At 36.5% G+C, this 16065-nt stretch overlaps 1 protein-coding gene across 2 annotated transcripts in view; it reads left to right on the plus strand.

Moving 5' to 3' along the window:
* Positions 1-800: 800 nt before the first annotated feature.
* Positions 801-16065, plus strand: part of ARAP2 (ArfGAP with RhoGAP domain, ankyrin repeat and PH domain 2) — a gene marked incomplete at its 5' end in the record, with an annotated part of 152210 nt that continues 136945 nt past the window's right edge. The window contains 4 exons of one of the 2 annotated variants that reach the window (XM_084233136.1): positions 801-1705; positions 14093-14151; positions 15222-15298; positions 15952-16043. In XM_084233136.1, the coding sequence (XP_084089262.1) occupies positions 801-1705; positions 14093-14151; positions 15222-15298; positions 15952-16043 (1133 nt within the window). Of the gene's footprint in view, positions 1706-14092; positions 14152-15150; positions 15299-15951; positions 16044-16065 lie in introns of both variants that reach the window. The other variant, XM_084233135.1, reaches the window with a different exon arrangement.

A 16065-nucleotide genomic window follows, 5' to 3' on the forward strand; every position in this document is an offset into this window, starting at 1 on the left:
GGAAAACTTTAACATGTTCTATCAATGCCTATTAGCGGTTTTATTTAACGGAGTAGAGATTTTTGATTCTACTCTAATTCCTGTTCTCAGGTTTGCTGTTTACTATTTGATTAGAGCACAGAATCCGGAAGTCATCTGTTATCTTTTAGATTTTTGTGCAGGGGAAAGATAACCCTAAAGGTTATGGTTTTATCGCCCTGTCAGCCATTAACCTTTTCTTGCATTTCTTCTAATTCTAACCAACTTATCTTGTTCTAACACTTTTTAAGAAAAGAGCCTAGAATTCTAAGGATGCATAAGCTTATATCACACATGCTTTTGGAACCATCTTACTGGTTCCCTTGTCAATTAACAAGATGCATAAAACATTGGACTCATTCATTTTGTTTGTGTGTGAGAGTCATTTTTACTTTTTTGAGAATCATCTCTTGATACTATCATAGCTTTTCTGTTCTGTTCCTTCACATGATACCTAGGAATTGCCTTTCGAGGGCATGCGACATAAAGCACAAAGATTCCAAACTTTCTGTGAGGGGAAATAATTAGTCTCTTTTTGTTACTGCTTCAGAGAAAGTTTAGGATGCAAAACTAGGTTTTAATTGCTAAATGTGCTAATAAATTAATTTTCCTTATTGTCCCAGGTTGTAGCACCTAAAGCGTTCACTGCAGAGAAAATAACATTGGAGACATTTTCCGGTCACCAGTGATATCAGAGGAAAAACCAGTGTGGACGCGTACTCGCCTGTGTGTGTCTCATTGAACTGCTTATTATAAATCTACTTAGTAATGAAGCCACCATTATGTCCTCCGTCAGTGAAGTAAATGTTGATATCAGAGATTTCCTGATGAGCATTAATTTGGAGCAGTATCTCCTACACTTCCGGGAGTTTGGTTTTAATACTGTGAAGGACTGTGCGGCCATCAATGACAGCGTGCTCCACAAAATTGGAATATTGCCTACAGGACACCGGAGGAGGATACTTAAACAGTTACAGATAATCTTGACAAAAATGCAAGATATCCCAATATATGCTAATGTTCATAAAGCAAAGAAGAATGAGGAGACTTCCAAGGATGGCCAGGCTCCCTCTTCTGATCAGAATACCTGTGTAGAACCTGCAGATCCAGGTAGTGCTCAGACACCTAGCCCAACACATTTGGAGAGTGTTACAGAAAGTCTTGATCAAAATGACATTGATGTGGAAAACAGCCAATCTCTTCAATCAGATGATAAATTGTCTCTTCCTAAACACAACTTTTCCGTTCCAGAAGAAGAACCACACCCGAATTTGGGTTCTTTTCAAGATTCTTTACTTGGTAATGATAGTATTAAAATAGACTCTTCGATTACAAAGAAAAATATGGATTGCACAATTGTAAAACAAACAGAAAACGTTGATTTAATCTCAGAAAATGTGAGCGAGCCTCCTAACGCAGATGCTGAATGCCTTTCTTCTCTCGGCTGTTCAAAATGGGAAGCAAATTCTGGAAATGGAACTAATGGTTTATTAGAAAAATCCCTACCATCACCATTCTTTCAATTTCAAGGAGAAATGGTTGTAAATGATTTATATATTCCATCGTCACCCATCCTAACGCCTATGAGAAGTCGTAGCAAGTTGGTTTCAAGACCTTCTCGATCTTTTCTGCTAAGACATCGACCTGTACCCGAGATTCCAGGGTCAACAAATGGACTTTCAGGGAGGTAAGAATTTTTATGATAAGTTGTATGTGTTCACCCTGGGGGGAAGTTAGTTCGTTTTTTTAAATTTTTTTAATTTTAATTTTTTATTTTTTTAAAGATTTATTTATTATTTATACAAGTACTGGGTACAGTCAGAAGCGCAGGAGGGTGAGAGGATTCACTAGAGCCAGAGCGGGGAACAGAACAGGCAGACTGACAAAATATACTGTTGAGGGGAGCAGCGGGTGAGACAGGAGAGGTCTGTGCGCCATTTGGGACAGATGGGGATTGGCAGAGGCTGTGGGCAGCTTCGCAGCCCAGTGCTCAACTGCTGCGCCACCAGGGGAGGCCCTAGTGGTTTTTTTTTTTTTTTTTAAACAATTATATTTTCATTGTTTTTTCCCCTAAATTTGACTTATCAATTATTTATGCAACCAAACTTTTCTCTTTCTTATGCCTTTCACTGTTCTCCAGGGTCTGTTTCCACCTCCTAATTGCCTGGGACTTATTAACTTTCCCCCAGGTCATTGGGACAATTCCCATCCCACATTCTAACTGGATATTCCCTTTCCCTACCTTCCCTCCACAGCTGGCATTGTGTTCTTCCCTGAGAGTGGTTGGTTTGCATTTTGAATTGCTGATTCTGTCTCTGTTAGATTATTTGTTCTTTGGCAAGTACCACATTTCTAATACTTGTATCTCTGCTGCCTGGCATAATGCTCAGCAAGATTTAATTCAGTGAACCTCTAGTGAGTAGTTGGTACTGTGACTGGGTCATGTATGAAAGAAATAGAGAAGAATAAAGGGTTTGTAGTGGAGGAGACACATGTGAAAATTATGGTTGCTGTACAGCATGAAACCACCAGAGACCGGAACTCCACGGTTGGGGGACCTTTCATACTGTGGGGTTATGGGTCTTTGGGTAACTTCAGAATGTGAGAGGAACTGACTTAACAGCAGAGTGTGCTTTCATCCCTTTCTCACAATTATACCTAAGATAGTTGTGTGGTTTTCTCAGGGTTGTGGTGGGATTTTTTTTTTTTTTTTTTTTTCACTGAAAGCTACACTTTTCGCTCTGCTGAGAGTCAGGAGGCTATTCAAGTTTCATAGTTGCTTGGTGACACAGAAAGCTGTTACAGGTTTCCTGTGCCAGAAGCTGGTACTTCTGCAAGATCCTTCTTTGCTGGTGTCCAGTCTGTATTCTCTTCCAGCTACTTTTTCTTTTGCCTTTGGGCTCCTTTGGTAATTACTGCACAAGATTCTTATTATATTTACAAGAAGAAACATGGAAATTTTGTATTTGCAAGAGAAATGTGGCAATTTGCAAGACTGAGTTAATTTATATACTTTCCATAGGAGCATAAACTCTTGGCGGTTGGAGGCCCTAATGAATTTGACTCTATCTTGGGATCCCTGATACCAATAGCAATGTCTAGTATTTAATAGACATTCGAATAATATTGTCATTTATCAAACACCTAGGTACTGGTTTGTTCAGTAATTTTCTTGGGTTATCAGTTCTCATAGTGACCCAGCATAGTAGGTAATATTCCTCCTTTTTCATATGAGGTAACTGAGCCTTAGCTTAATTTTCCCACAATCACATGAGTAGTGAACTGGAATGTCATTCCTTTACATCTGACTCCAGGAACCACTTTCTTAAGCACTCCTTTTAGAAATATCCTTAAAAATGTTGATTACGTATATAAGAATTTGTGCATCTTTTCATAATGTAGATCACTGATTTTTGTGTGACATGTTAGCTTGAAGATACATTTTGCAAAATTTAAATAATGAAGCGAAAGTAACTGTAAAGGGTCTGCAATGAGTACACACATTAACACTGTCTTTGCGAGAACAGAATCTTGATGGGAGCCATAGGGATAACTTTAGACAAGAAACATTTGGCTTAATTTTATTTTTTTAAAGATTTATTTATTTATATAAGAATCGGGGTACAGGCCAGATGCACGGGGCGGGGTGAGAGAATTCACCAGAGACAGAGTGGGGAATAGAACAGGCAGACTGACGAAATACACTGCTGAGGGGATTAGCAGGGGTGACAGGAGAGGTCTGCCACGCCATGTGGGAACCCTCGCTGGCTGGCCAGGATCAAACCCCTGCTGCAGAGGCTGCAGACAGCTTCACAGCGTGGCACTCAACTGCCTGCGCCACCAGGGGAGCCCCTGCTTAACTTTTAAAGATGTACTATTTTTCATGAAATTTTGAGACTCTTGATGTTCTTAGTTGTTAATATAAACTTTTATCTCATATAAAGACTTGAAATTCATGTTGTGACTTTAAGTCTTCAAAAATGAGAATTGAAATGTTAAACTTAGTAGCAACTTGGTGCTATCTGCACCCGTTATAGCACCCATGGTAGCACCTATTGTAACCTTTCCTGTGATGATGACAGTACATTTACTATGCCTTTGTGGTGCTCAGATCATAAAATGAGAAAGTAAATTATTTCCAGACCACTGTTTTTTCCCGTGTTTACTTACCTGAATTATGAGCAATAGCTGCAAGATTTTAAGGTGTTAGAATACTTGTAAAATAAAACTGGTTTATATAATCCAAGATTCTCTTTAATCAAATAACATCCAAGTACTATTCAGTACACTCTTTGGCATGCCAAATAACAAGATTTCGTTGCAGTCAATATTTTTAACATAATTTCTTGGTTAAACTGTTAAAAGGAATACCATGAGGGCCTTTGTTTTGCTCTGCCTGGATGTGTCCACTGCTTGCCTTCCTGCATCTCATTCCTCCTGATTCATGCTGCACAATTGATTCTCCAGGCAGATGGGTTGCAGCACACCTCATTTTACTGTCCTTCACTTTATTGAGGTTCAAGGATGTTGCATTTTTTATGAATTGAAGGTTTGTGGTGATTCTGCAAGTCTTCCAGCTCCATTTTCCCAACAGCACGGGTATACTTCGTGACTCCTTGTCACATCTTGGTAGTTTTCCCAATACTTCAAAAAATTTTTGTTATTATAATGTCTGTTTGGTGATCTGTGATTAGAGATTTGGGTGTTACTATTGTAATCCTTCACCAGCAAAAAGATGACAACTCACAGAAGGCTCAATCGATGATTAACATTTTTGGCAATAAAGTATTTTTTAATAAAGATACATTCGTTGTTTTTTAGACATAATGCTACCTCACAGTAGACTATAATGTAGTGTAAACATAAATTTTATATGAACTGAGAAACCAAAATATCCTGTGACTAACATTGTTTTGGTGATCTGGAAGCAAACCTAAATGTTTCAGAGGTGTTGCCTGTGGTTTTGTTATGCCTTGAGTTGCTTCCCTGAAGTCCTGCCCCCTCCTTTTATCAGAAAGATTGGACTGGGTGGGACTATGCTAGACATTGAAGGTCAAGATCACGTGCTCCCTTAATTTATTTTTATTAAAATAACATTTCATTCTAACATTGTAGGAATTTTAGGTGTCATCATTAAAAATCAACATCAGGGTCTCCCTGGTGGCCTAGGGTTAAGTCTCAGCACTATCACCACTATGGCCTGAGTTATATCCCCAGCCAGGAGCTAACCCACATATGGTGCAACAGACCTCTCCTGTCTCGATACTGATGCCCTCAGCAGTGTGTTTTGGTAGATCCTCATGTTCTGCTCTCCCCACTCTGTCTCTGGTGTAATCTCTCACCTTCACACCTCTGGCCTACACCCCAGTTCTTCTATGCATAAATAAATAAATCTTTAAAAATAAATGAATAAAAATCAGTATCATCTTGGACTACATTAAGTTCACTTCTAAATCAGGATCCCCTTGTTGTCTTCTGTTTCTTGAGGGTCATGTCAGAACTGCGCTTGAAGAGTGAACTACTTCCTTGTTGCCTTCACAGAAAGGTTGACCTTGGAGGTGTCCTGGCAGAAAACAGGTCCAACCAGTTACCTTTCCCAGGGAGTCTTAGGTGTGTCCTGTGATCCTTCTGGAAGTTCCTTCCTTAGTGCTCAAGGCAGGAAGGAACTGGTATCTTTCAGTTTAACTACCTCCCAGTTTAATGATTTTTAGGTTTTTTTCATACAACTTTTGAATCCTTAGCACAAGTCATAAGCCTTCTCTTTCAGGAGTAGGAGTATTTTGGGGGAAGAGAAGGTGAGGAAGCAGAGTTAACACAGGCTGCTTGTAATTGGAATACATCTGCTACAGCTTACTAGAGCCACAGTTGGAGGGCTTTTCAAAAGTTTAAAATCTGAACTTGAAGTCTCCAGTCATCTTTGAACTTTTTATTGAAAATCTTATATCTTTAAAATTTTAGATTTTTTTGCTAGATGTTTGTGTACACCATGTAAATCAGGCAAAAGGGGTCCGTGGTGTGGTGAGTGATAGACTTGGTCTTTTAGCTGTGAATTTAATGTAGTATACATGTTGATTCTGAATGATGGACACCTGAAACATATATAATACAGTGCAGTGTTCAATTAAAAAAATAGAAATGGGTAACAGTATTTTAGCCTTTATGTTGAAATATATATGAGGAAAAATGTATGGAGAAATAATAGTCATTTAGAGTAAGAAAAACATAGAAATTCATTACATATTTTTCATCCAGGAAAAACCTCACAAAATATAGCAAAAAAATGCTTAGCAATCTAAAATTCAGATTTTTTTCCTTTAAAATGTCTTTTTGTAAATTCTATGAAAAAAAGGGCTGATTGTTTCAGTATCTACCAGATTTGGAATGTATAGATAATTATATATAAATGATTCATTTATTGTTACCGAGTAAAGATATATGATGCTATTTTATGAGTAAAATATGTTTTTTTTTCCATAATTGAAAAATTTACTCTTTGAAAATATATTTGAACAGCAACTTTTACTAATTGATTAAACAGTTTTCCTGATAATGACATTGACTTTTGTGTTTTAATCTTTCTGTAATTATCATTTATTCTAATCCTAAAGATTTTTTTCTGGTACTTTACAGGTTGAGACTTAATTATCTGTGCATTGTAAATTTCTCATTCTTGTATGCTGTAGTTAATTACTCACTCATGCTTTCTAAGTTCAGACTTGTGTGTTTTAGTTAGATATTCTGTAAGCCTCAAGGCAGTATTTTTTTTTTTTAAGTTCCTTTTTTTTAAGTTGAGGATCAGGGCAGTTTTGAACTGCCTAAGATTGTGGGTGGTTTTTTTTTTTTTTTTTTAATTTGATTTTTTAATGACCTGTGGTTTTACTGTTAGGAATTGTAAGAACTAATTTTTTTAAAAAAATTTTCTGTGAAATTATGGTTCATTTATGGTGTGTAACAATTATTTTTTGGTGTGGCTGCCTTGATTAAGTAATGCATAAAGGGAGATTTTAGACATTAATTGACCTGTATGCCACTGCTTTTGTAGGCTATTTTAGTGATTAAAAATATGTGAAAAAAAGACATGTGTGGCTATTCTGAATATTTATTTCGATAAGCAGGTTTTTTTTGCAAGTCTTTTCACTTAATAGTATTCAGATTTTCTTATATTGATGCATGCTTTTTTATTCAATACCTACTGTATAGTATTCTAAAAGAAAAACCTGCAAAATTTTATTCCCCTATTAGGTCTTGACACTTTTTCATTATTACAAGTGAAGATTGTCCATACTTTTAAGGACTTTAATAAACAGTCAAGTGCATTAGATATGCAGGAGGACCAAATATTCCCATCTCTAATAAAAATGATTGGTGGACCTTCCTGGCAGCACAGGGGTTAAAGTCTCAGGGCTATAAAGCTATCTCCAGGCACTGTGGCATGAGTTCAATCCCAGGTCCTGGAGCTAACCATGCTGAGGGGAGAGGCCCAGCAGACCTCTCCCCTAAATAGTGTATTTCAGTAGATCTACCTGTTTTGCCCCCCACTCTGTTTCTGGTGAATCCTCTTACCCCCTGCACCTCTGGCTTACATCCCAGTTCTTGTATGCATGAATAAATAAAAATTAAATGTTTTAAAAAAATATAGCTCGTTCTGGCTAAGTGTTTGCATTGTGTAGGGCATACCTCCTGCTCTTAAAAAGTGTTATGCTCATGGGCCTCCCCGGTGGCGCAGCGGTTGAGCGCTGGGTTGCGAAGCTGCCCGTGGCCTCTGCGGTGCGGTTTGATCCCCGGCTGCTCCCCGGCCACCGGAGGAGGGTCCCACATGACGCGCAGACCTCTCCTGCCACCCGCTGCTCCCCTCAGCAGTGTAGTTCGGTCCTTCTGCCTGCTCTGCTCCTCGCTCTGGCTCTGGTGAATTCTCTCACCCTCCCGCGCTTCTGACTGTACCCAGTGCATGTATAAACAAAACAAACAAACAAACAAATAAATAAAACATGCCTCTATTAAAAAAAAAAGTGTTATGCTCATAAAATTATTCCTAGGCAGTAAGGAGGACCTGTTTAGTCCCCTTCAATAAATGAGGAAACCAGGCTCCCAGTTCCTAGGTAACTTGACCTAGATCACAAAAAGCATCAAACCAAAGAGGGTGATAGTACTGCTTTTCTTTATGGGTTTTTACTTTTCTTAAATCAACTGTGCTTTATATGTCAGACTTAAAGACACAGTTTTCAGGATAAATGGCAGGAAAGTATTAAGGCAGAAGGTGACAGATAGGAAGACACTGAAGACAGAATTGACCTTGAATGCCTGGTTTGCCTTTTATTAGCTTTAACACTTGGCTTGGGAGAGCCTCCTATCCTTTTCCGTAGGATTAGGACACCAGGTTCCGCCTCTTAGGGATGTACTAAGAGTGAAATATGAGATGTGGCCCTAACATAATTCTTCGGGCTTAATAGGTATTAGAATATAAAATGGCTTATGATAATTTATACACAGATAAATGAGAATATAAATTGCTAATCACCAGTTTTCAAAACAATCTGTTTTTCTATATTGAGTTAATCTATCATCTAGAGTAGATCAAATGAACTTGCTTGATAGATGTGATAGGTGGATATTGAAAAGTAAAATCAGTAAAAATCACTGCAGACTTTTTCTTTGTATTATATATGACTAATAATAAATCCAACAACTCAGGCTTTAAAGTACCACTAATGACTATCCTTAGAGTAGGGCAGAATTCTTTTTAAATTTGTCTATTTTGTCAGAAACCATGATTGATTCTTTTAATTAAGAATTGTGATTTAGAGTAGTGGTAATAGAGCTAGGCTGCCTGGGTTTGAATCCCATGTTGTTTACTTATCACTATGGAAAGATTATTTAACTACTTTGTATGCTAATATTTTTCTTTATTTTTTTAAAGATTTATTTGTGCCCACAAGAACTGTGGTATAAGCCAGAGGTGTGGTGGGTGAGAGGATTCACCAGAGACAGAATGGGGAGCTGAACAGGCAGATTTACTGAAATACACTGCTGAGGGGAGCAGCAGGCGAAACAGGAGGTCTGCTGTGCCATGTGGGTCAGCTTCCTGGCCTGGGATCAAACTCATGCTGCAGTGGCTAGCAATAGCTGATAGTGCTGAGACTTAACCCCTGTGCCACCAGGGAGGTCCCAATATTTTTCTTTAAAAATAGTGCAGTTAATAGTTTTTTAAGGGTGGTTGTGACTATACATACAGACACACAAAAATGCATAATATATACACATTTACATATATATATATAAAATTCTGAGCCCTGTGTCTGACAGACAGTGAGTGCTCAGTGTTTCTCCATGTTTTTGTAAGTCAGTTTATTGTATTTGTTGACTGACAATCCTGTGTATGAACCTTGACATACAGTTGGGTGGCTTTTCTTGGAGCCCCTCCTTGTACATATATGTTGAGTGATTTCCTAAGAATGGGGTTGCTGTGTGATAGGTCGTGCTTATCTTCCACTTTGCTAGGTACTGCCAGCTGGTTCTTATGTAGTGTTTGTCTGTGTAGTCTTTTGTTTCACACCCTCAACAACATTCAGTTATTAAAAAAAATAGCTATGTTAGTGAGTGATTGGTGGTATTTCATTATAATTTTAATTTATATTCACTGATGATTAGCAAAATTGAGTACCTTAATACATTTATTAGTCTGAACATGTTCTTCTGTTATGACCTTATGAACTGCTTGTTCTGCTTTGCTCATCTACCACTTTATGAATAGGATAGAGTATGATTATGGTTTTTCAAGTCTTTTACCCATTTTTTGTTTTTGTTTTATTTTCTGTCTTTCATAATGAGTTGATGCATTATAGGTAAGAGCCCTTTGTCAAATACAGTTTTTTTTCTTTTTCTAAATACTTTTAGTGAATATGATTTCCAAATTTTAATTTTGTCAAATTTACCAGTAGTTTCTTTTAGTTTAAAGCCTTTTATATAATAAGACACATGAAGATATTCTGTTTTATCATCTAGTTTTATTATCTGACCAGTTCTTCTGTGCTTTATAATCCACTTTGAATTGTTTTTTATATATGTAGTCTGAAGTAGGAGTAAAGTATCATTTTTATACATTATATATATGAAGGACTGACCTCTTTGTAATTTTCAGTCTTCCATAAATTCCTTCATTAATTACATTTTCTATAAGTCACTATTTTTCTATTTTTTTAGTTGGTTCCTTGCAAATCTTTTGTTAGATTTAATATTGGGTTTTGATATTTTTGCCCATCATATATAGTGATATATTTAGTATTTCATTTTCTGATATTTAAGAGTATAGTCCATATTTTACATATCAACCAAAGACATAGTAGACCAGTGAAGTAGAATAAGCAGTTCATGAAGCCAACTCCTTTTTTTTTTTTTTAAAGATTTATTTATTTATGCATACAAGAACTGGGGTATAGGCCAGAGGTGCAGGGGTGGGTGAGTGGGTGAGAGGATTCACCAGAGGCAGCATGGGGAACAGGACAGGCAGATTGACTAAAATACACTGCTGAGGGGGAGCGGCAGGTGAGTCAGGAGAGGTCTGTTACGCCATGTGGGTAGCTCCCTGCCCGGGGATTGAACTCTTGCTGCAGTGGCTGTGGATAGCTTCATAGATTGTGTCTAAACCTCTTGTGCCACCATGCAGGCCCCATAAAGACAACTCCTTTTAAAGAAATTTTTCATGTATTTCTATTGTAAACTCTTCCCATATAATTTGATGAATTTCAAAAGATGTGTAACCCATAAAATTATAACCACAATCAAGAAGCAGAGAAGTTCCTTCATCCCCTTACAGCTCTTAGTGTTCTTTCATACTCCATCTCTTTTTCTCACTCCTAAAAGAACCATATGGCAGGATACACCTCTTTGTGCTTGGCTGTGTTCTTTCAGCAAGATCGTTTTGGTAAACATTCAATTCATATTATGTTTAACGTTAGTTTTTTTTTTTTTTTGAAGTGGAGAATGCACCCTTTTGTTTTATTTTATTTATTTATTTTTATAGAGGCATGTTCATTTATTTATTTGTTTGTTTATACATGCACTGGGTACAGTCAGAAGCGCGGGAGGGTGAGAGAATTCACCAGAGCCAGAGCGGGGAGCAGAGCAGGCAGAAGGACCGAAGTACACTGCTGAGGGGAGCAGCGGGCGGCAGGAGAGGTCTGCGCGCCATGTGGGGCCCTCTTCCGGTGGCCGGGGAGCAGCCGGGAATCGAACCAGCGCTGCAGAGGCTGCGGGCAGCTTCGCAACCCAGCTCTCAACCGCTGCGCCACCGGGGAGGCCCTAACGTTAGTTTTTTTAATAGCTTTTTTTTTTTTTAAACCGAGTAGTATTCCCTTGCATCCTTATACTGCCATTTGTTTATCTTTCACCTGTTGACATACATTTTGTTTATGGTTTTGGTTATTGAGAATAAAACTCCTATTAAGAAACACCACAAGGGCCTCCCCGGTGGCGCAGCGGTTGAGCGCTGGGTTGCGAAACTGCGCGCGGCCTCTGTGGCGCCGGTTCGATCCCCGGCTGCTCCCCGGCCACCAGAGGAGGGTCCCACATGGCGCGCAGACCTCTCCTGCCGCCCGCTGCTCCCCTCAGCAGTGTACTTCGGTCCTTCTGCCTGCTCTGCTCCCCGCTCTGGCTCTGGTGAATTCTCTCACCCTCCCGTGCTTCTGACTGTACCCAGTGCATGTATAAACAAAACAAACAAACAAACCAGCAAACAAATAAATAAAGCATGCCTCTATAAAAAAAAAAAAAAAAAAATTAAAAAAAAAAAAAAAAGAAACACCACAAAACGTCTTTCTATAAATGTATGTTTTTAATTTTTTTGTGTTTTTAAGATTAAATAGCTGGGGATTTATATGTTAGGTCAGTATTTAACTATCAGAAACTGCCAAGCAGTTTTAAATAGTGAATGTATCCTTTTCCATTCCTGCAGATATTTAAATGTTCTAATGATTGTACATACTCTGTAGCATTTAGTGTCACCAACCCTAAATTTAGCAATTCCAATGATTATGTGGTTGATACCATGTTTATATATCTTCATTTATGAAGACTCTTCAAATTTTTATCTATTGTTGAGTTTTAATTAAGGGATTTTAAGGACTATGTTTTGGGTATTTTTTGGGGGGGGATATGTGTTTGGGTATGTTATGTCACAGAATATGTGACATAGGTTTTAAATTTTTTTAAAAGTTCAGCTTGTCATTTTCTTTTTGGGTTTTTCATTTTGTATCTATTCAAATCTTTGCTTACTCAAAGGCTATTGTGATGATTTGCAGTGTTTTCTAGAAGTTTAATAGTGTTAGCATTGTTATTTTGATCTGAATACCATTTTAAGTTAATTTTTGTGCATGGTATGAAATAATGGTTTATATTTACTCCTTTTTTTTCCATTGAGATCCAGTTGTTTTAGCAACACCTGCTAAAGAGACTTTCCTTTCCCTATTGACCTCCTTTGACATCTTTTTCAAAAGTCAGTGGAAGATATAAGTGGGAGTATATGTGAACTTTTGGTTCTGTTCTGTTGATTGATTTTTTTTTTTGCCAGTAATGTCCTGATTGATTGCTGTAGCTTTAGACAGTATTGCAATAGTGTAGTATAACTTTTCCAAGTTTGCTCTTTTAAAAATTAATTGTGATTATTCTAGGTTATTTGTATTTATATGTAAATTTTAGAGTCACCGTGTTAATTTCTATAAGCCAAGTCCAGTGGAATCTTTTTTGGGATATGCTGACTCTATTCCAAGATGTGGAGAATTTTCTATGTTAAGACAACTTTACTTTTCTGGGGTGAATCTCATTTTGTCATGATACTTTGTACTTTTGATACATTTTTACACTTGATTTCCTAACATTTGTTAATGTTTTTTGCAAACATTATTCATGTCCTGGCCTTTTTTTTTTTTATCGTATTTGGTATCAGTGATGCTAGACTGATCGCATGAAATGGGACATAGTCTGTCCTCTTTTCTAAAATAATTTCTGTAGAATTGCTATAATTTTTTTCCTTAAAATATTCATGGAATTAACCTGTGAAATATGTGGACCTGAAATTTTGTGGTTAGTAATCAGTGAATTCAATTTCTCAAATAGGAATGGGGATATTAAGATTTTTTAATTTATTCTTGTCATATTGATAATTTTTGCCTCAAGGAATTTTTCATTTTTTCTAGGTTGTTAAATTTGTTGCCATAAAGATTTTGTTAATCTGTAACTATCCCTTTATTGTTTTGTTTATTGTTTGTTTATCCCTTAGATTGGTAATTTGTGTTTTCTCTCTTATTTTCCTTCTCTGTGGTTTGTCTTTTTTATTGATCTTTCAGAGAACTGGCATTTGATTATAATGATTTAAAAAGTTTGTTTATATTCTGTTGCAATGATTTCTGTTCTTTTTTAATTCCTAGCTTGTGGCTACTTGGGTAGGGGTAGATCTAAGGGAAGTTAAGGACACTGTCCTGATGCTTATGGCAAAGTGGATGGCAGTCTTCTGCCATGTCGTAATAAGAACTCACTACCCTATTTCTGCAGTGGTTTCCTCTGTGATTGCTGTTATTTTGCATTCTAAACAATTGCCTGTAATTCCTTTCTCTCTCCCAGGACATTAAGATCTTTGAGAAAAAATCTTGTGTATTTTCATATTATGTTCATAGAGTCAGACAAAATTTTAACTCAGTATTTTAAAACTAATAGCAAAAAACCTCCATAAGTACTGAGATCTAGGTAGAAAATATGTTTCTCGTAACATTATGGCTAGCAGTTTTAAACTTACTTTATGTGCAAACTGTCATTTGTATTCATGTGAACACAATTGGGCACATATGTCTATTTACTTTTGTGAATTTTAAATGTGAGAAACAAGCACTTATAAAATCCAATGAGATTATTTCTTTTAAAATTATCTGGGAAAACATTCTTGTGGAATTTGGCTATTCTCTTTATTTACATATCCAACTGATTTTTGAATATTGTTGTTTCTATCCCAAATAATATGTCTCTATATTAATCCTTCACTCAGAATAACATGTTTTAACTTATCTATTTTTCCTTTTGTTTTAAGTTATTTCCGTGAGAGAAGACCTGGTGCTACCTCAACTGGCAAATCTCTGACCCAGCGAAGTGAGTATCGGCCTTTGAAATCCTGTAAATTAGTTAGCACTCATTTGATAATGTGTTAAAGTCATAATCAAGAAGGTAGTCCACCTGCAGAATAGGGAATAATGGGACTAGAACTGTATGTCAGGCTTCATAGTACTTCAGATGCTTTCAATGGTGAATGAATAAAAGGCACTTACGTGCCTGGAAATTTGCACATGCTAATGTATAAAGATTTTTGGCTTCATTAGCCATAGATGAAGGCAGTTAGTGAAATCAAGTGGTTTCTGACAGTCAGAGCTACAGGACATAGATTTATGGGAAGTAAGTTTGCCATGGTAGCGGGAAAAGGCTGACTTTGTTACTCTGGTAAATGCATCATTGATAATCTTTTCTTTCTTTTCAAAAATTCTGCTTAGAGAAGTTCAGGAACATTCTTTTTGATAGTAAGATGGCATACACTTGGCTACTGAGCTTTTAAACATTTTTTTACCATACCAGAAAATGCAAATAGTGAGAATTCTTTCTGTAGATCAGTTTAAATCAAGGATGATAGAAATTCTTTTGAAGCAGTTTACAGGTATGTTAGACACTGGTGTTAGGAAGATACGTGGTTTCTGGAATTTTGAGTGATATCACTTCTAGTTGTTGTGTTAGTGTGCTTCTAATATTTGTTTATTGAGAATTAGAATAGAATTTAGATTAATTTTCTGCCATAGAATTTAGATTAATTTTCTGCCATCTGTGCTCTCCATTATTTAGGAACTAATGCTATCAATGGGACCATCATAATTTCCACTGTATGTGGGAAATGTGCTTGTGGACCTTAGAGCTCAGCAAGAACATATGTATGTGATGCCATGCTTTAAGAAATAGTAATATGTCATGGTTGTGAAGTAGGAGATATAGACATAGTGAAGATTGCAGAGAGTTGATTTGGGGGTAAGAATTATGAGCATAATTTTAAGGACAGTAAATAGAGCTTAAGTTGTGATGTTGCTATAAAATAAACACATGCTTTAGGAATTTTTTGCACTGTTTTACATTATTCACATCTTTCCATTCTCATCCTATAACTCCCCTACTCCCCAAAGATCCAAATGAGGAGAATTCATCTTCCATCTTTCCTTATGGAGAGACATTTCTCTTCCAGAAGCTAGAAAATTCCAAGGTTAGTCTCATAGCATTTTAATTTTTCCATATTTAATTCTTTGTTCTCCTTCTGATATCTGTCTTCATTTTCCTGAAGCTGTTTAAAGAATGGATTACATTGAAAATGAAATTTGCGGTCAGTATGTCTATTCAGTAAAATCATGGTAAATTTAGATCTTTAAACATACATCATAAAAACATTTTCAGCTTGATACTGGAATATAGGAGAGTGGGTTTTTATAATATGCCACAAGGTACAATTACTTTAAAGAAGAATAATAAGAATAAACCACTAACCCCCCCCAAACTCCATGTATTTTATTTTTTCTCATACCCAAATGTCAAATTATTTATATATCCTAATTATTTGGTTTATCACTCAGCCTTTCTAGTATTTCTGCTCTTTTGCCATTTTAATTTTTGCTCTTGATAAAAGAAAGTAGGAATGTAAGAGTAAATGAATTTTGCTTGTGGTTAGCATCTTAATTGATTTGATGAATTATTACAGATTTAAATAAAATACTTAAGGGCTTCTGTTTAATATAGTCTCCTAATTAAATGTTTTATTGAAAATTAAGCAATTAGACATTTGTTTAATAAAGCTAAACCAAGATATTATGGCTCTTTGTAGAATATTGCTACACGCAAACAAATGTTTTTTTCTTTTAACAGAAGAAATGTATAAGAAATGAATTTTGGGCCCACGAAGAAACTCTGAAACAGGATGCAACTGCTGAGAGGAACTCTTTTTTGATAAAATCAAGGTATGAGGTCTTGAATGATGAT

This window comes from Talpa europaea (genome assembly GCF_964194135.1).
Source record: "Talpa europaea genome assembly, chromosome: 5".
NCBI lineage: Eukaryota > Metazoa > Chordata > Mammalia > Eulipotyphla > Talpidae > Talpa > Talpa europaea.